At 45.5% G+C, this 21192-nt stretch overlaps 2 protein-coding genes across 12 annotated transcripts in view; one reads left to right on the forward strand and one right to left on the reverse strand.

The window, feature by feature from the left end:
• Nucleotides 1-8604, forward strand: part of LOC117080711 (zinc finger protein 875-like) — a 42215-nt gene extending 33611 nt beyond the window's left edge. For 2 of the 3 annotated variants that reach the window (XR_004435943.1, XR_004435924.1), the window contains one exon: nt 8209-8604. The gene's annotated coding sequence lies outside the window, so the exon portion shown is untranslated. Of the gene's footprint in view, nt 1-5816; nt 5865-8208 lie in introns of those variants that run through there. The other variant, XR_004435944.1, reaches the window with a different exon arrangement.
• On the reverse strand, nt 8421-16271 carry NME6 (NME/NM23 nucleoside diphosphate kinase 6). Of its 9 annotated transcripts, none has more exons than XM_033206004.1 (7): nt 16016-16271; nt 14950-15298; nt 13151-13247; nt 11153-11255; nt 10547-10586; nt 9500-9660; nt 8421-9228 (listed from the first exon to the last, which is right to left on the reverse strand). In XM_033206004.1, exons 2-7 carry the CDS (start codon nt 14961-14963, stop codon nt 9062-9064), a joined length of 582 nt encoding a protein of 193 aa, XP_033061895.1. In that variant the 5' UTR covers nt 14964-15298; nt 16016-16271; the 3' UTR covers nt 8421-9061. The 9 variants fall into 9 exon arrangements, with proteins under 9 accessions (XP_033061895.1, XP_033061903.1, XP_033061909.1 ...); XM_033206012.1 differs by having other exon boundaries at nt 15959-16271; XM_033206018.1 differs by having other exon boundaries at nt 15942-16271.
• Between the last annotated feature and the right edge of the window lie 4921 nt (nt 16272-21192).

The raw sequence follows: 21192 nt of genomic DNA on the forward strand, positions 1-21192 counted from the left end.
ATTTTGGGAGAGAGAAAAAAGCCACTCAACTGTGGTTGCACTGCCAGAGACCCGGTTACCACCCAGTCATCCATAGCACAGAAAGTCCGCCACTTACAATGGTTTGACTTCCATCTTTCAGCTTTATGATGGTGTAAAAATTTTATGCACTCAGTAGAAACTGTACTTAGAATTTTGAATTTTGATCTTTTCCCAGGCTAGCAACATGCAATATGATACTGTCATGATGCTGGGCAGCGGCAGTGAGCCATAGCTCCCAGGCAGCCACACATCACCAGGGTAAACAATGGACACTACAGTTCACTGTGCTGACTGATAATTTTGCCCAACCATAGACTAGTGTAAGTGTTTTGTTTGCTTTTGTGGCAGTGTCTCACTCTGTCACTCAGGCTAGAGTGCAGTGGTGCAATCTTGGTTCACTACAACCTTCTCCTCCAGGGCTGAAGCAATCCTCCCATCTCAGCTTCCCAAGTAGCTGAGACTACATGAATGTGCCACCACACCCAGCTAATATTTTTTATTTTATTTTATTTTTTGGTAGAGACAGGGTCTCACCATGTTGCCCAGGCTGGTCTTGAACTCCTGGCCTCAAGTGATCCCCCCACCTCAACCTCCCAGGGTGCTGGGATTATAGGCATGAGCCACCATGCCTGGCCTAATGTAAGTGTTCTAAGCACGTTTAGGTAGGTGAGGCTAAGCTATGATGTCCATCCAGTAGGTTAGATGTATTAAATGCATTTTTGTCTTACAATATTTTCAATTTAAGATGGGTTTATCCGGATGTAACCTCATTGTTAAACTGAGGAGCATCTGTATTACCTTTGTAGGGACAGGCAAACCTATAGGAAACCTAAAATTCCAGTCTTGGCCCACAGTTCCCAGGCCCATGAGTTACAAATCTTCAATGGCTAACCAGAAGACAAACCAACCCAAACTACCTGCTTCTGTAAAATGCTCAAAGTGGGATGGGAGGAGCTATTTGCTCTCCCGGGACCTAAAATAAGAAGTGTAAAGCTTTAGGAAGAGACTGACATCCCCATTTATAATGAGAAAACTTTGAATCACAGAGGTTTATAAATGACTGAAATGCTTTTCAGAGAGATTATATCTTACCCTTCTCACTCCCAATGCCAGAATTCTCTGACACAATTGCATGAGAATTCTGGCCTCTACTTTTGGGGGTGGGGGAACTGTTGGAATTTCTCAATTTTAATCATTCTTGGTTTGACTCAAGCCTCCAGCCCCAGCTCTCTTGAGCCGCACACCCTCCCTGCCTTACCCTGCCCTCTGCCCCTTTGGAAATTCTCCTTAGTCCCAGGCTTCTCGCTCTGAGAGACTCAGGCAATCTTGGGCCTCTAATCCCATATTGTAGCTGTGCACGCTATTGAGCTGGGCTTTCCATCTGAGCTGTCAAGGACCTATTGTAATTTTTTAGAAACAGAGTTTCACTCTGTCATGCAGGCTGGAGTGCAGGGGCATGAGCATAGCTCACTATAGCCTAAAACTCCTGGGCTCAAACAATCCTCCTACTTCAGCCTTCTGAGTAGCTAGGACTACAGGTATACACTACTACACCTAGTTAAATTTTCTTTTTTTTTTTTCGGTAGAGACAGGGTCTCACTATGTTGCCCAAGTTGATCTCAAACTGCTGGCTTTGAGCATCCTTTTGCTTCAGCCTCCCAAAGCACTGGGATTACAGGTGTGAGCCATGGCACTCAGCCTAAAGAACCTATTTTATTAGGGGATTTGATGACTCAAAGTTTCCCTTTCTGCTAGTCTAATATTACAGTCAGTCTTATAAAACAGCAATGGTGTACTTTGGCTATGGTGCTGTGGCTGTGGTCTATGTTCCCTGGGGTGGAGGGTAAGAATAACAAAATACTCCTCTATGGGGGTGCTGCTGTAACAAAATACCCGAGACTGGGTAATTTACAGAGACAGGTTCTTGCTCTGTTACTCAGGCTGGCCTCAAACTCCAGGGCTCAAGCAATCATCTTGTCTCAGCCTCCTGAGAGCTGGGACTCCAGGCATATGCCACTGTACCCAGCAGAAATTTCTTAGACTGGGAAGTCTAAGATCAGGGCTCCTGCACCTGGACATGAGCCTGGATCTTTGGCTTTGAACCTGCACCTTGGAACTAAACCTCTTACTTGGATTTGTTCTGCATTTTGGAACTCACCTTAGACCTAAACCTTGGTCATGAAATGGATCTGAATCATTCTTGGGTCTTGGACATGGGACTCATTCCTCCATCTGTATCTTGGACTTAGGACCATGATCTGAATCTTGTAAACTGACTTGGACTTTGGACTTGGACCTTGGACTAGAATTTGTCCATGGCTGTGGACCTCATCTTTGGTTCTGGATCTGGACCTGGTCTTAGATGTTGGACCTAGATGCAGGCCTTGATTTGATTTGGGACATGGACTTGGTCCTTGCACATGGACCAACACTGAGTCCTTGGAACTGTATCTTGGACCTTGGATCTGAAATTTAAACCTGGAGGTGACCTTTATTTCTTGTATTTGACTTTATAACTGGAAATTCAATCTCTACCTGGATCTTGGACCTGGATCTCAGACCTTGCTTTTTACTGGGCCATGGATCTCACCTTAAACATGGAAATTGTACCTGGATTTGGACCTTTGACTTGGACCTGGATCTGGACCTAGGGATAAGATTTGGACCTCACTTGCAAGTTTTGGTAATGAAATTTTCCTTTGCTCCTGGACCTGTATTCTTTGGACCTAAGCTTCAGTCATGGATTTGGACCTTAGACGTGACCATCAGACCTTAGAGTTGAACCTAATTCCTGGTCCTCAGTCCTATAACTCAGAATGAATTATGCATAACCTTGGACTTAGATCTAGATCTTAGAGCTGAAACTTGACCTGGTACTGGATATTGAACCCTGGACTTCAGACATGGATTTAATCTGGGCCTTGGGATGATTTAAGATCTAGAAGTGGACCTAAAATTAGACCTTGGACTTCTGTGCCTGAGCCTGGACTTTGGAAGTGGACTTTGGGCCTTGTAACTCAACCTTGAACATGAGCCTCAAATGTAGACTGTGGACCAGGCGCAGTGGCTCACACATGTAATCCCAGCACTTTGGGAGGCTGAGGCAGGTGGATCACTTGAGCTCAGGAATTCGAGACCAGCCTAGGGAACATGATGAAAACCTGGCTCTACAAAAAATAAAAAAATTAGCCAGGCTTGGTGGCACGCACCTGTAGTCCCAGGTACTCAGGAGGCTGAGGCAGGAGGATCTCTTGGGCCCAGGAGGCAGAGGTTGCAGTGAGCTGAGATTGTACCACTGCAGTCCAGCCTGGAGGACAGAGTGAGACTCCATCTCAAGAAAAAAATAAAAATAAAAATAAATAAATAAGAGAAAATACAGCATGTTTGTAAGATCTGTCTCTTGATGATCCAAGAAAGAGAGGAAATAATTGCCAGAGTAATGCCTTGAGTAGGTGGGAGGAGACAGGATCTTCTGCACAGATTGGGGTAGCTTTAAATAGGAACTGGGAAGGTTTGCCCGTTGTTCATCCAAGGAAGCAGAGTACATAAGCACAGATGCAGATAGGTGGCTGAATATGGTCTTAGGAGTCTGGAAAGTTTCTCTTCTGGCTGTTTTTGTTACCCTCCTGAAATAGGAAGTAAGGTCAACAGCTGGAGAGTGAGGAATGGGGAGGAGGTGTTGGAGGTTTGAAGAGAAAGGAGAATACATGAATATATCTAGGAAAGTGGAGGAGTGGATGGTCTAGGAAGACATGGGAGACATGAGAGAGGGATGTAGAAGGGACTATGACTTAAGAGTAAGATTTGCTGATTTAAGATTTTCTTTTTTAGCTTAAAAGTAAGAGTGTGGTGGCTCATGCCTGTAATCCTAGCACTTTGAGAGGCCGAGACGGGTGAATTGCTTGAGCCCAGGAGTTTAAGACTAGCCTGGGCAACATGGCAAAACCCTATCTCTACAAAAAATACAAAAATTCGTCCAGCATGATGGAGCATGTCTGTAGTCCCAGCTACCTGGGAGGCTCAGGTGGGAGGATCACCTGAGTCCGGGAGGCAGAGGTGGCAGTGAGCCGAGATCACACCACTGCATTCCAGCCTAGGTGACAGAGTGAGACACTGTCTCAAAAAAAAAAAAAAAAGAATTTAGAGATGGAGGCATTCTAATAATGTCAAAGATTAGAGTATGGATACTATTCATTACCATTAATAAAGGACCAATATGCCTGGTACTGTGCTGGGGTGACAGGGATATAGGCATGAAGAAAACAGCCTTTGCACTAATGAAATTTGTTCTCCAGGCAGAAGGCCCGATTTTAAATAAATAAGCTATGAGGCTGGTCTGAAAGTAGTGAATTATCTCAATTGTTCACAGTCAGTTACAGGTTGAACGCCTTGTTCTACTCTTTCCCCCTTCTCACTACTGCACTTGACTAGTATTTAAGAAAAAAAAAAAGATAGGACTCTTGACTTAATTATAATGGTGGTACATGTTAGGAAGAGCATGATACACTGTATGACAGAGTACAGAACTGGGAGAACCTAGTTGCACTGCAGGATGTAGGAAGGCCTTCCTATGGAAAGTACATTTAAGTTGGGACCTGAAGGAGAAACAGGAAATGAGCCAGGCAGGAAGTGGAGGGACCTCATGGGTAACGACCCTAGCAGGTAGAGAATGTCCATCAAGCCTCAGCACTAGGAGTAGGTGAGTGGTGAGAGGACACTGAAGGGTGCTGTGGGGAAGTGCTGGTCTTTATTCAGTGTGCAGTGGAGAGTTTTAAATGGGGATGACCTGAAGAGATGGACATTAAAAAATAATTTTTTTTTTTTTTGAGACAGAGTTTCGCTCTTGTTGCCCAGGCTGGAGTGCAATGGCGTGATCTCAGCTCACCGCAACCTCCTGGGTTCAAGCGATTCTTTTGCCTCAGCATCTCGAGTAGCCGGGATTATAGGCATGCACCACCATGCCCAGATAATTTTGTATTTTTAGTAGAGACAGGGTTTCACCATGTTGGTCAGGCTGCCAACCTCGACCTCCTAAAGTGCTGGGATTACACGCGTGAGCCACCACACCTGGCCTAAAAAATAATACTTTTTTAATGCGTGTGGAGAGGTAGATTGAGAGAGGGGATGGGTAAGTGGAAGAGACAAGTTGGGAAGCTTGAGAACCAGCAAGAGATGAAGGTCGCTTGGGCCAGGATGGAGCAGTGGATGTGGAGAGCAGCACACCACACACATCTGAGAATGATTTCAGACATAGGTGCAGGACTCAGTGTTTCCCTCCCTCTTTCCTCTTAGCTGCTCCTCCCTTACTGCTCCCACCTGAGCTCACAGATGCCCCACACCTACAGTCTTCATCTGAAAACCTGTGAGAAAAGATTATTAAATCTAAATTTTGGAGTGGTTACACAGCAATACTGTAGCAATAGGTAATTAATGTGCACAGCTAAAGATGGGGGTAAAACCAACACATGTTCACAATTGTTCAATGTGACATTAATTGTAATAGCAAAATTTTGGAGACCATTTAAATGCCTGTTATTGAACAGATTATGGTATGCCCACACATGGAGTATTACACAGCTGTAAAACACAGAATAAAGAAGACCGTTATGAGCTTATATGAAGTGACTTCTAGATGATATTTTAGGGTTAAAGAAAAAACAAAGTGCAAAAGAGTATTATGAAGGATGTTATCTTTTGTGTGAGGAGGAAGGGGAAACACATACATTTTTTCAAAAAGAAATGTAAGAAGGGTAAACCAGAAACAAATACAATGGATTTTTTTTTTTTTGAGACAGGATCTCGCTGTCACCCAGGCTGGAGGGCACTGACACAATCACAGCTTGCTGCAGCCTCCACCTTCCAGGCTCAAGTGATCCTCCTGCCTCAGCCTCCCAAGTAGCTATGACTACAGGCATGTGCCACCATTTTTATTTTAAATTTTATTAAAAATTTAAATATTATTTTTTACCTGAACTACACAGATGTAAAAAATTATTTTATTTTTCTAAAAAGATGCAACAAATTACTTCTTACTGTAAATGACAATTTACAATTGTATAAATTTATAGGTTACAAAATGATGTCACAATCTGTGGCTACAAGGTGGAATAATTAAATCAAGCTAGTTAACATATCCATCACTTCAAATACTTAGCTTTTTTTTTTTTTTTTTTGAGATGGAGTCTTTTTTTTTTTTTTTTTTTTTGAGACGGAGTCTTGCTCTGCCACCCAGGCTGGAGTGCAGTGGCCGGATCTCAGCTCGCTGCAAGCTCCGCCTCCCGGGTTTACGCCATTCTCCTGCCTCAGCCTCCCGAGTAGCTGGGACTACAGGCGCCCGCCTCGTCGCCCGGCTAGTTTTTTTGTATTTTTAAGTAGAGACAGGGTTTCACCGTATTAACCAGGATGGTCTCGATCTCCTGACCTCGTGATCCGCCCGTCTCGGCCTCCCAAAGTGCTGGGATTACAGGCTTGAGCCACCGCGCCCGGCCTGCATCTGGCCATCTAAACTTAATTATCTCCCAAATGTCCCATTTCCAAGTGTCATCACATTGGGGGTTAGGGCTTCAACATATGAATTTTAGGGGGATATAATTCAGTCCATAGGCTTGTTTTTTGGTGGACCTGGGTGCTGGGTGTGGTCATTACCATTGGAGTGTCATTGCTCTCATGTCAGTGCAAGGGACTATACGTACCTACATACATACATAAACATTTACAATGTTTTCAATAATTTTCAATCTATCTCTATAGATTGAAAAACGAGTTCACACTGATATCTCCAATTCGACACCACAGGGTTTATTCTAGTTTTCTCCTTTTCCATATTTATGGGAGCCAGGTTTTTATGAGACAACTATATTGGGAGATAATTCTGTGTCTCTCGTGCTTCTGGGTGTCTCGTGAGCTGAGATGTTGACAAATTTTGTTCCAGACTATTTCAAGGATTTTTTTTTTTTTTTTTTTTTTGAGATGGAGTTTCACTCTTGTTGCCCAGGCTGAAGTGCAATGGCATCATCTTGGCTCACCGCAACCTCTGCCTCCCGGGTTCAAACGATTCTCCTGCCTCAGCCTCCCGAATAACTGGGATTATAGGCATGCGCCAACATGCTTAGCTAATTTTTGTATTTTTAGTAGAGATAGGGTTTCTCCATGTTGGTCAGGTTATTCTCGAGCTCCCAACCTCAGGTGATCTGCCCACCTCGGCCTCCCAAAGTGCCAGGATTATAGGCGTAAGCCACTGTCCCCAGCTATTTCAAGGATTTTTGTATAGCAAATGGCCTTAGAAGACAGAGATAGTATCTCCCCAAGATTGTGGTTCCTTAGCAGTGATGCAAACCTGCTGTGTGTAACACTTTCCTGGGCCTGCCAGGGTTGCCCTGTAGGACTTGGAGGGCAAGTAGGACCAAGGCTAACACACTGCCTGCTGTGCCCTGAGCAGTAGTCTCTGCCCAAGTAATCTTGTGTTTGCTGCCAGCACTCATGAAGCTGGCTCCCTAACACAAGTTGTTGTTGAAAGTTCTGCTCAGCTTCTTAGCCTCTCAGCTGCCTCTTCCAGAATCAGCAGGTGCCCTTATGGGAAAAGTGGCTCTAAGTCCCAGGCTCACTTCTCTGAGTTTCCTTCTTGTCCTGAATTTTGGTTCTATATTGCCAGCTGATGTTTTAGACAAATGCTGTTTATATTTTGCACAGCTTTTCTAGTTGTTCTCTATGTTCAGTGGGTCCAAATTTCCTGGTCTACCATTAGTGAAAGTGGTAGATGGTGAAGGGAATTTTCAACTCAAAGGTTTCAAGGCCACCAAAAAGAAAAATACATATGTACTGAGAAAGAAAAGTCAAGACCTGTCATAAGAAGTATCACAGGTTTCCTAGGTCACACACATACCAAACTGACCCATATATTCCTGAAAATAAACAGACTGTCTAGTGCCCCAGACCCCTCCTATGGGTACCCTATTTGACCTTGAGGCTTAGTTCCAAAGCCAGCTACATCTTTTGTAAAAGCTTTTCCACCCTATCTCCTTCACCTCCTCACCCAGCCAAAGGAAACCTTCTTTCCTCTGTTCTCCCACAGGAGTTTATACCTGTTAGGGCACTTCTCCATCTCTGCCACATGTTGGCTGATTACCGAAATTCATAATTAGCAACTTGAGAACCCAATCATATCTTAACCATCTTTGCATTTTTCAGCATGTCTTGAATAGAGAATTTATGAAAATAAATGTTTGCATAAGCTGATAAAGGAGATGAAGAAAAACGCGGAGGAGAAAATCAACGGTGCGGGATCAGAAAATCCAAGAGAAGAGAGTGTTTCTGAAGAATGAAGCAATACTGAATGCTGCTGCGAAGTCAGAATGATGAAGCCTGAAAAGTTTCCCCTAAATGTGGCAGCATAAAGGATTCAGGAGAACACTGACTTTTATTGAGGAAGATAGGCCAAATGTTGTTTGGAGTCACTGCATTTTTTAGGCAAGTCAATTAGACAAGCTTTTTTTTTTTTTTTTTGAGACAGTCTTGTTCTGTCGCCCAGGCTAGAGTGCAATGACACAATCTCGGCTCACTGCACCCTCTGCCTCCTGGGTTCAAGCAATTCTCCTGCCTCAGCCTCTGAGTAGCTGGGATTACAGGCATGCACCACCACGCCCCGCTAATTTTTGTATTTTTAGTAGAGACGGGGTTTCACCATGTTGGTCAGGCTGGTCTCGAACTCCTAACCTCATGATCTGCCTGCCTCAGCCTCCCAAAGTGCTGGGATTACAGGCGTGAGCTACCGCACCCGGCCTGGCAAGCTTCTTCTTGAGAAAGGATGAACAGTTCTCAGCAAAGAGGAGTCATCATTCTTCTGAACCACCATGAACATTCCAGAGAAGAGGTAGATAGAAAGCTAGATTCTGGAGGATGTGCTACAGTGAGCTAGGCCCTCAGGCAGGTGGTGGTGCCCAGAAGAAATGGCAGTATGAGCCCAGGCTTCCCTGGTCCTAGGAGAATGTTTTAGACTAGATGTCTAGGAGAAAAGTCCAGGCACTGTCTTCACAGACCTGCATCAGGCTGGTCCTAAGTCTCCTGTTCCAGCTACATAGTGGACACCTCCCTCTGGGCTATAGCACACAGGGCCACAGCGCAACTGGGGCTCTTCCTCCTCATACCAGCGCTGTTCACTGAAGTCAGGGAAGAAGGCTGCAATCTCTCTGCTGGCTGAAACCACAGAGTCTGTAAGGGGAGATAAGACAGAGAAGGGGTTCTCACATGGTAGAAGTAAGAGGCAGTCATAATCAGGTTCAGAATCCTGAGCCTCTACTCTGCCTGCCCCTTCAGTCCTGGGGCATGTAAAGAAAGTCCACAGGCCACATCTGCCAACATGGCTACAAAGACCAGAAACACAAATGGAAGAAAGCTCATTGGAGGGACCTGGCTGTCAACTCTATCACACAGCCTGCCCGCTAACCCCAAAATATTCTATGGCTATGGACAGGGGACTCACCCGAACCGTGGGTGGTGTTGCGGGTGTCGGTGAGGCCGAAACTCCCACGAATGGAATCTGGGGCCACATGGCGTGCTCGGAACACTCTGGTGGGTCCCATGAGCGTCCTCCAGAGCTGGATGGCATCCTTGTGGGCAAGGATGTAGGCTCGGATTGGCCCGCTGTGAACAAAACAAGCAAATGTGAGGAATCTGGCCATCTACACTAGGAGGGTGTGCTGTGAACAGGGCCTGAATAAACATACACTCTATAAGAGTTTTCCTGCCTTTCCAGCTGAGCACCAGTGCTGCTTCAAATAGGAGACATGGAGCCCCTGCTGGTGTACATAAAGCCTGAAGAGATCAGCAGGGTGGCTATGCAGCATTCAACGGGACTTTGCTAAACCACCACAGGACAGGTGCCTAACAGGTCAGCATTGGCTCAGTGACAGCCCAGACCCACATTTCTTCAGACTTGACATTGATTACAACTTTATTTTCTGAGATGGAATCTCACTCTGTTGCCCAGGCTGGAGTACGATGGTGCAATCTCGGCTCACTGCAACCTTTACTTCCCGAATTCAAGTGATTCTCCCGCCACAGCCTCCCGAGTAGCTGGGATTACAGGCACCCACCACCATGCCTGGCTAATTTTTTTGTATTTTTTTTTGTTTTTTTTTTTTTTGAGACAAAGTTTCACTCTCTTTGCCCAAGCTGGAGTGCAGTACCACGATCTTGGTTCACTTCAACCTCCGCCTCCCAGGTTCAAGCGATTCTCCTGCCTCAGCCTCCTGAGTAGCTGGGATTATAGGCACCTGCCACCATGCTGGGCTAAGTTTTTGTAATTTTAGTAGAGACGGGGTTTCACCATGTTGGCCAGGCTGGTCTCAAACTCCTGACCTCAAGTGATCCACCCGCCTTGGCCTCCCAAAGTGCTGGGATTACAGGCATGAGCCACGTGCCTGGCCTGATTACAGCTTTAAAGAATGGCAGTGAAATGAACAAATCCATTTAGGGGCAGGGAGATTCGCCTCAGTGGATAAAGATGCTGGAACCAAATTAGAAGTACCTGGCCATGAACTCCACCAGCCGCTGATAGAAAAAACGCCCTGCAAAGAGAGAGGACCTTCATCAAGATACCTTCATCCTGGTGCCCAAGGCAACTTTCTGTACTTCTACCTCCTTACCTAGAATAAAAATTGTTTTAGAGAAAAGAACAAGCACCTTGGAGTCTGACAAACCTGGGTCTGAATCTAAGGTCTGCCACTTACAACCTGCGTAGTTTTGGGTAAATCATTAACCTCCAAAACTTGGCTTCCTAATCTGTGTACGAGGGATACAATAACACTTACTTTTTAGAGTTGTTGGGAAAACTGAATGAAAAAATGAGCATGAGGACAATGTCTGACGGTGAATATTCATTCACTGTGTGTTAACTACTGACATCAGGACATAAAACTAAGTTTCTGGTTGGGACTACACGGTAGAACCCTCCTTGGGAAAAAAAGATGGATAATCATGAAAAGTGTGTGTTTTAAACCAAGATTTTAGAAAACTGGCTGCAACTGTACACGGTTGGTAGGTCAGAGAGCTTGCCATTGTGTTCCAGGTAAAATCTCTCTTACTGGCCTCTTCGGATTGAGGCACCTTCCATTCAGAGGACTACTGATCCTACCTTCGTGCTCTCGGTAAAACTTCTGGCAGTCTTCCTTTCTCCACAGTAGTTCTCTCATTCGTACAATCAGGAACTTGTTGCTTAGAATCTGCTGATGAACAGCCTGAATAAAGACCACCCCCAAAATAAAAATCAATCAGGAGACTGCAACTGACCAAAAGAAACCATGAGGACCACTTGTTGCTCAGGACTTGAGGGTTTGTCCCACTGGAGGGTGAGAAGACGAGGTGGGGTTAGGTCAAGACCTTCAGTCATGCAGCTACAGTGTGCACCTTGGGTGAAAGGGGATAGGATGCACTGTCTCTACTTTTCTATACCTGTAGCCCCTTGAGCTCAAGACCACAGGACCCACCACTCAGACCATCGTAAAAGTCTTATTAGTGGTCCTGCCTTGAGTTTCTCTCACTCCCTCCAAACCATCACACTTGATAGATGAGAAACTCTGTAATTAACATGTCACACTCTGATCAAGTGTTAAGTAGTTCCTGTTATTTAAGGAACGAAGTGCAACCACTTTAGCCCAGTGCTCAAGGTCATACTTTCCTTGCTCTGTACCAATTCTCTAGTCTCACCAATCCAGGCTGCCTGCGGCCCTCAGACCCATCACATGCATTCCTTCCTCAGCATCTCCCTTCTGTGCAACACCTGTCCTTCTCCTGGCACTAACCAAAGTTTACCATTCCTTTGAGGCCCAGTTGAGTCCTGCCACTTCCAGGCTCCCATTCCTGACTGCCTGGATCTTCCTCTGCACCAGAGTGGGCTTACTTAGCAGTGCTACTCCGTTAGTATTTATTAAACTATGGTACGCAGAATGTGAAAATGACCCCGAGCCCCACCAAGATTTCCCACCCGAATCTCCAGGACTGTGAATATGATGCAATATGATTATGTTACATTACATAACAATAGGGATTTTGGAGGTATAATAAGTTACTCATCAGTTGATTCTGCTGTAATCAAAAGGAAGTTTATCCAGGTGGGCCTAATCACATGAGCCCTGTGGGATTAGAATTGTGAAGGCTCAATGCCAGGCATTTTCTCTGGCTAGAGGCTGAGGAAGTCAGATTCAAAGCATGAGAAGGATTCAATGCACTGTAGCTGTCTTGAAGACAGAGTGGGCCATGTGATGAGGGATGTGAGTGGTCTCTAGAAACTGACAGGAGTTCCTGCCTGAAGGCCAACAGAGAATGGCAGCCTGTCCTTCCATCTTTTTTTTTTTTTTTTTTTTTTGAGACAGAGTCTCGCTCTGCCGCCCAGGCTGGAGTGCAGTGGCCGGATCTCAGCTCACTGCAAGCTCCGCCTCCTGGGTTTACGCCATTCTCCTGCCTCAGCCTCCCGAGTAGCTGGGACTACAGGCGCCCACCACCTCACCCGGCTAGTTTTTTGTATTTTTTAGTAGAGACGGGGTTTCACCGTGTTAGCCAGGATGGTCTCGATCTCCTGACCTCGTGATCCACCCGTCTCGGCCTCCCAAAGTGCTGGGATTACAGGCTTGAGCCACCGCGCCCGGCCAGTCCTTCCATCTTAAGAAACCAACTCTGCCAACAACCTGAATGAGTTTGGAAGTGAATTCTTCCCCCAGACCCTCCAGATAAGGGCCTGGTCAGCCAATACCTTGACTTTGGCCTTTTGAGACGTTAAGCAAACAACTCAGCCAAGTCTATGGACCTTTAAACTACTGAACTGTGAAGTAACAAATGAGTGTTGTTTTAAGCTCTCAAGTCTGGAGTAATGTGTTATGTAGCAATAGAAACGAACACATATACATTGTCTTGAGATTTGGTTCTATTATTGCTTTGGGTCCTTTCTTATATTTTAGATCTGCCTCAAGTCTCCAATAGATTCTTAGCCTCCGCAGGTCAGAGTTCATGGCTTCTAGCTTTGCCTCCACAGCATCCAGCACAAGTCTGTGTTGTCAGTCACCATAAGTGGCCTGATGGCACCTGAAGCGGTGGCAATTCCCAGGGCATGTGGTAGAGGCTTAGGATTCATTCTTACCTCCAGAATCAGTGGATGGGCGACTGCATCAGGCTTGATCAGGGCTAGAGTGAGCTGGAGCGCCTGAGGGCTTCGCAAGATTGAGGCCATCTCACTCCTGCCATTAGAAAGCTGTATTAGGAACCCTTCAGGACTGCACTCCCAGCCTTCCCTACATTGAAGCCATGTAGCCTTGCAAGCCAACGTGTGCTCTCACTCCTGACACTCATAAAGAACCTGACAGTTTCATCTTAAAGCCATATACATTATTTTATTTAATTGCCCATTTGGGCTCATGGGATCAAGGGAGGGGAGTGGTGGAGGGAGCATTCAAGTTTCCCCGTGGAGTATACAATCTGGTGCAACTGTAAGCCTATGAAGGAGTTACCCATTCAAAAGAAACTCAAGTTTAAATACTGTCTCTGCCAATATCCCTTCCTAACTTCCTTTTGTATTTTACAGAGGATTTGCAACTTATACTCCTCAACAGCCTATCCACAAGGGTATAATCTCTTAAAATCTTCCATCTCATAGTGCTCTCCTGTCAAATCTAGAATTGGAATATTGATGGACAGGAACTGAGGTGCTGCCAGGATACCAAAAAGTCTGCTGGATAAACACCATCTCTATTCTAATATTATGGAGAGATCAGGATCTCCTATGCCCAAATCAAACCTGTTAATACACTCAGCTGTCCTCAGTGGCAAGACCTGTCAACACGCAACTCCAATGTCAGGAACAAGTCATAACCATTTTGCATTTGAAACAGTGCCTGGCACAAAGGTGCTTGATCAATTTTATTTACTAAATAAACCTATATAGTCTTAATTCTATTCATCTTTGTATTCCTAGTGTCTAGCATGGTGTAAGAGCTCAACATTGTAGAAATGATATAATGGACATAAAAGCATTTTATAAACTGGACTAACGGGAATTTTGAGGTCTTTTCCAACTGTGAAATCCGAGTTATATGTGAAAAATTGATCACCTCTGCAGGAGTAAAGACTTTGTCTCAAAATCTTATCTCTATTATCTCTCATTTGGCCATGTGTAGTGGCTCACACTTGTAATATCAGTACTTGAGGTCAGGAGTTTGACCTGGGCAACAAAGCAAGACCCTGACTCTACTATGTGTGTGTGTGTGTGTATAAAGTCTCTCATTTGTCAATAAATACAGAGAAGGCTTCCATGAACACAGGCAGGGACAAAGTCTAGACAACATTCTCATTTATCTTATCCCAAAGCCTGTCAATCATGTTAAAGGTGGTATTAGAATTTGGTGCAAGCAAAGAAATTATGTCATGGTCTCCTCTATTCATGTCCTTTCTACAGTTTTCAAGCTGATTTTCCACTCAAACCATAAAGCCACGCCCAATCTAACCAGCACAAGATCAGCCAACCCATTCTCCCTAATGCCACAGGTGGTAACATGTCATTTTCAGCAGCTGTCTACAGAGACGTCCATGACACCTCCCCTCCCTCACTCTTCATATCCACACAATCACTAACTTCGGGCAATTTTCCCTACCTAATATATCTCAAAACCCATACCATTCTCCAATCCTCAACTACTATCACCGTAACTCTAAGACATCATCATTCCTCTCTGGACATCTTGACAGCCTCCTCTTTGGTCTCCCAGTTTCTGTCCTGCCAACCTCTACAATCTCCACACAGCAGCCAAAGTGAACCAAACATGCAAATCTAATCATATGGTTCCCCTCCTTAACCCTTTAAAGGGCACCCTGCTCTTAGAATAAAAACCAAAATCCTTATCACGGCCTCCCAGGCTCTGCATGATCTTGTGGTTCCCCACGTACCTCTCTAGCCTCATCTGGAACCCCACACTCCGTAAGTTTCTCTGGCTCCAACCTCATGGGCCTTTCAGTTTCGAAAGACCTTCTGGCTTGACAGCCTTTGTGTGAGTTTTCGCAGTCCTGAATGTGTGAGGTTGCCTCATGCTCACCTTAATGATCTTAGCTCACTTCCTGTTGTACTTTCTCACAGCTCCTTGCAAGTTTCCTTCAGTTCCATCTTCTCCATCAGAAGGTGTAAGAAGTACCTAGCACACCGCTGGCTCTTAACAGTATCTGAATGAACCAATGAATGCATCTGATCCAGCTATTCCAAGGTCAGGCTGCTGGGGTTCTCCTAACAAGAACACGCGGCCTGTAGGGAGGACATGGTTCCTTTATTAATGCAGCTAAGTTGTGGCGGTCTTCACTCTTGGTTTACAACAAACGGACACGTCGAGAATCCTGTTCGACTTAAAGGTGACTCCATCAGAGAATTAAAAATTTTAGGCAGGGCTTGGTGTCTCACGCCTGTAATCCCAGCACTTTGAAAGACCGAGGCGGGCGGATCACGAGGTCAGGAGATCAAGACCATCCTGGCGAACATGGTGAAACCCCGTCTCTACTAAAAATACGCGCACACACACACACACAAATTAGCCAGGCGTGACGGCGCGCACCTATACTCACAGCTACTAGGGAGGCTGAAGCAGGAGTATTGTTTGAACTCTGGAGTCGGAGGCTGCAGTGAGCCAAGATCGCAACATCGCACTCCAGGCTGGCGACAGAGCCAGACTCCGTCTCCAAAAAAAAGTAAAGCTATCGGTACATTGCCCCCCAGCACTCGAGCGGGCCACCACTCGGATTCCTGGAGGGCGGCGGCCCAGTCCTAGTCCACCCATGCACGGCCCGAATCTGCGCCTCTACCCCTGTGGCCACGCCCTCCAGCCCCCCGGGCTCACGGCTTCAACTCTCGACCCCCCTACTTCTCTAGGCCTACAACCGCGCAGCCCTCCTACCCCTGGCCTAAGCCCACCCCAGATTCTAGGTCATTCGGAGCCCCAGTGCAGCCGAAGTCCGGCTCCGGGTTCACCTTGTCCTCCCGCACAGGGCCCGGCCACCAGGCGCCACGCTGGATAGCCTGCGGCCCTCCCGGGGTCCTTCAGGCGCTTGTTGGGCAGCCCTGCTCGGGGTCCTCGTTCGGTTGCGCAGCGAGGTGAAGCGAGGTGTGAGGAACCCTAGCGGGCAGCGGGTTTCCTAGGCGGGTGCACTTGCCGCGACGGGAGTAGAGGATGAAGCCGTCCTGGGCGGCGGAACTGGCTTGTGGGAACCGCCCCTCGGAAGCCGGCATGGGCGCCCTCGGCGGAAGGGAGTGCCGGGCCGGGTGCCGACGCAGTGCTACGCAAAGTGGCGGAAGCCAGAGGACCGGACGGGCCCGTTCAGGGTGGCGGGCCGGCGGGGGCGTTGCGGGCCAGCAGGGACACCGACGGGAACCTTGCCCACCTTGTTATTTTCTATGTCTAGGGTAGTTCCTGGAACATGGTTGATGCCCAGTATTTGTCGGAAGTACGCGGAGGGCAAAGAACTTAAGCGCCCGATCGCGAGGGCACAGGCAGCCCTTCAAAGTCTTTTGAGCTTGGCACGAAAGATCGTAGCTAACTAATATGGGGGTTGATGAAGGAGAATCCGTGGCTGGAGCCCAGGTGTGCATAGGGCCTGAGGGAAGCAAGTCATAACGGCCTTTCACATGTAATTAGGAATCCGGGCAGCAGGTTGGTGGTTGCGTTACTCTGGAGTCTGTTGAAGCAGACCAGGGTGAGGAGATTAGAACTGGGGGTGTTCCTGGTGTGTACTGGGATGTATGGAGAGGATGGGGACAGGGAGAATGGATCGGGGGTCACCTGTGGCAGGTGTGACCAGAAACTTGGTGACAGGCTTAATAAAGGTAAAAAAAAAATGTGTTTTGGTTTCTTGGAGTTTTTTTGAGGGAAATCATTGAGAATGAGAAGAGTGAAAATAAACGATAACTGTCATCAATTTAAAGACTTAACTTGCACATTTAACTGACTTCAGTGTCTGCCTACACAGGTATTGCCCTCTTGGAAGGTTTGTCCCCAACTCCTCATGGCTTCTCTCTCTGCAGCAATAAGAAGCCACTTCCCATTAGTTTCTTGATACCCAGTCACCTTTGGGAACTTCTGAGGAAAGTTTTTCCAGTCTCTCCAGAGACCTTTGCATTTCTTCTCTTTTTGTTTTGAGCCCTGACCACCACCCCCTACTCTAACCTTAACTCCTCTGATACTCAGTTCCAATCCTAACCCAAGCCCTAGTCCCTAAATTTATAACCCTTTAATCCTAGACCTGGTCTCTAGATCCTGAGGCCTTGATGCTTATCTTCTAACCTCCTAATCCCAACCTCTAATCCCTAAACCTCAACCCATGACCTCTGATTCTCAAACCCCAGGCCTCCAACCCTGACTCCAAAAATGACAACCCAGTACTTCTCCCTATCCTGAGTCACAGACAGAGGGAGCTGTAGCAGCTGAAACTGCAGTAGGCCAAAGGACCCAGTGAGTTAGCCAGCAAACTACTCTAAATACAAGATTTGGTGGATAATGTGGCAAGCCTAAACAAATCTTCCTCGAAGATGAGCAACAAAAATCCCAGTCATTATGACTACGTCTCTGTATCTCAACAAAGAGGCTTAAATCAGCAAGTCATCCCAGCCCCTGAAGGAAGAGAACAGTCCTTGTAAGTTGCAGAGCTCTCAGACAGAGGATATGGGTGGTTCAGTAAAGCCCCTGTTCTAGAACACAGCAAAAGAAACAACACAATAACCACTATGGCCCTGCAGATGAGGGCCACAGCCAACATTGCCATCCCTGAGTCTTCCTTTGCAGAATGATCATCAGGACTCCAGAAGTCCCAGCAAACCAGTAGCAACCCAGCTGAACAAGAAGACAAGAACCCTATGTGAAGCCAAATTCCAGACAACTGATATAGATGGCATTCCAAAATCTGCAGCATTCCAGCATGTAACAAACTGCAATAAGTGACACAGATCTCTCCCCAACAGTCACCTTATGAGAAGCAAGGGGGAAAAAATGTTCCAATAAAATGGAATCCCAGAATCCCTTTACCATCCCACCCTCAAACCCCTCCCCATTGCCAGGATGCTATGGCATAAGAGACAAAGGACAATTCACAGTAGTAATAAAAAACATTTACTAAACATTTAGAAACAGTACTGACCAGGTCCTCATTCGATGCTACGCTTATGTGAATTCTGTATGTATACTGTACTTAGATAAAATTTTTAAAAAATTGATACTGCTAAAGCCTTGCTTAGATGGAAATTTGTAGCCTAAAATACATATATTAGAAAAGAAGGACTGGAAATTTAGTAAGCCTCCATCTCAACAAGTTAGAAAAAGAGGAACAGAGCCTCAGAAACCTGTGGCACATCATTAAGCATATAATATTGTTATTATTATTTTTTTTTATTTTTATTTTTTTGGAGACGGAGTCTCGCTCTGTCGCCCAGGCTGGAGTGCAGTGGCGCGATCTCTCCTCACTGCAAGCTCCGCCTCCCGGGTTCACGCCATTCTTCTGCCTCAGCCTCCTGAGTAGCTGGGGCTACAGGAGCCCGCCACCACGCCCGGCTAATTTTTTTTTTTTGTATTTAAGTAGAGACGGGGTTTCATCGTGTTAGCCAGGATGGTCTCGATCTCCTGACCTCGTGATCTGCTCGTCTCCGCCTCCCAAAGTGCTGGGATTAAAGGCGTGAGCCACCGCGCCCAGCGTTATTATTTTTTTTTTTGAGGTGGAGTCTCACTCGGTTGCCCAGGCTGGAGTGGAATGGTGCGATCTCAGCTCACTGCAGCCTCCGCCTCCTGGGTTCAAGCGATTCTCCTGCCTCAGCTTGCCGAGTAGCTGGAATTACAGGCGCCTGCCACCACACCCGGCTAATTTTTGTATTTTTAGTGGAGACAGGGTTTCACCGTGCTGGCCAGACTGGTCTTGAACTCCCGACCTCAGGCAATGGATTGCCCGCCTTGGCCTCCCAAAGTTTTGGGATTACAGGCGTGAACCACTGCTCCCGGCTGTTATTATTTATTATTAGCTCTTGCTTTATGCAGTTGTCTTTTAAGTCATATAGGAGAATAAAAGATTTACAAACAAAACCATATATTTATACTGTCTTTACCTGTGTAGTTACCTCTACCAGTTCTTTTTCCCCGTGTTGATTTAAGTGTCCTTTCATTTCAGCCTAAAGTATTCCCTTTAGTATTTCCTGTAGGGTGGATCTGCTGGACACAAATTATTTAGGCTTTTATTAGTTTTGTTGGTCTGTCTTACTTTCTCCTTCATTTTTTTTTTCTTTTCTTTTCTTTCTTTTTCTCTTTTTCTTTTTTTGAGATGGAGTTTTGCTCTTGTTGCCCATGCTGGAGTGCAATGGTGCAATCTTGGCTCACTGAAACCTCTGCCTTCTAGGTTCAAGCAATTCTCCTGCCTTAGCCTCCCAAGCAGCTGGGATTACAGGCATGCAACACTGTACCCAGCTAATTTTGTATTTTTAGTAGAGAGGGTTTCACTATGTTGGCCAGGCTGGTCTTGAACTTCTGATCTCAGATGATCCACCTGCCTCAGCCTCCCTGAGTGCTGGGATTACAGGTGTGAGCCACTGCTCTCTTTCATTTCTGAAGGATTTTCTTTATGGATATAGAATTCTTGGCTGATATTTTTTTCTGTTAGCACTTTGAATATGTTATCCTACTGCTTTCTGGCCTCCATGGTTTCTGATGAGAAACTAGATGTTAATCTTACTGAGGATCATTTGTACTTAATGATTTACTTCTCTTTTGCTGCTTTCAAACTTCTCTCTTGGTCTTTGGCTTTTGATGGAGATTATGATGTGTATAGGTGTGGATTTCTTTGAGGTTGTCCTACTTGGAGTTTGCTGAGTTGCTTGGATGTGTATGTTAACATTCTTTGAAAATTTTGAGATATTTTCAGCCATTATTTCTTCAAATATCTTTCTGCCCTTTTCTTTCTTCCATTCTCCTTCCTGGACTACTATTATCTTCATGTTGTCTTGCTTGATTATATCCCACAGGCTTCCAGGGCTCTGTTCCTTTTTCTTTCTGCTCCTCACACTGGATAATGTCAATCTTTCTTCAAATTCACTTGTTCTTTCTTCTGAGCCTGTTCAACTTTGCTATGGAGCCTCTCTAGTGAATTTGTCATTTTAGCTATTGTACTTATCACCTCAAGAAAGTTATATTTTTAAAAAATAATTTCTTTATGATGTTCTCTACTTGTTCACACATCATTCTTATACTTTATTTCTTTAGACATAGTTTATCTCTTTGCAAAAATATGTATACATGTATGTATGTGTATTGTTTTTAATAAGGCCTTGCTGTTACCCAGGCTAGAATGCAGTGGCACAATCATAGCTCACTGTAGCCTAAAACTCCTGGGCTCAAGCAATCCTCCCACCTCAGCTTCCTGAGTAGCTAGGACTACAGGCACATGCCAGCATGCCTGGTAATTTTTAATTTTTTTGTAGAGATAGGGTCTTGCTATGTTGTCCAGGCTGGTCTTGAACTCCTGGCCTCAAGTGGTCCTTTCACCTCAGGCCCCCAAAGTGTTGGGATTATAGCCATGAGTCACCTGCCTGGGCTGATTTAAAGTCTTTGTCTAGTAAGTCCAACATTGGAGCTTTCTTGGCAACAATTTCTATTGACTGATATTTTTTCTTGTGTATGGGCCAGTCTTTCTTGTTTCTTTGTTTGTGTCATAATATTTCGTTGACAACTGGATGTTTTAAATAACATAATGTGGCAACTTTGGAAATCAGATTCTCCCCTTCCCCTGGGTTTGTTATTGCTGCTATTAATTTGTCTAGTGATTTTTATCAACTAATTTTTTAAAGTATGTATTCTTGGTAGTATGTAACCATTGAAGGCTCTGTTCCATTAGTTTAGTGGTCATCTAATGATTGGACATAGTGTTTTTAAATACTTGGAATCAATAAGTCTTTCTGCCTTTGCTGAGGTGTTCTGTATGTATTGAGCCATGCCTTCAATGGTCAGGCAGGCAGTTTACAACTCTGCTTTAGACTTCATTTCTTGCTATTCAGAGCATTAAAGTCAGCCGAGGTGAGCATATAGGGCCTTCTAAAGATTCTCCTAGACATATTACAAACCTGCTCATGCCTATGGTCTTCTAGATTCCCAGAAATATGCCAGAGCTTTTCAAAAGCTC

This window comes from Trachypithecus francoisi, unplaced genomic scaffold (genome assembly GCF_009764315.1).
Source record: "Trachypithecus francoisi isolate TF-2019V2 unplaced genomic scaffold, Tfra_2.0 Lachesis_group0, whole genome shotgun sequence".
NCBI lineage: Eukaryota > Metazoa > Chordata > Mammalia > Primates > Cercopithecidae > Trachypithecus > Trachypithecus francoisi.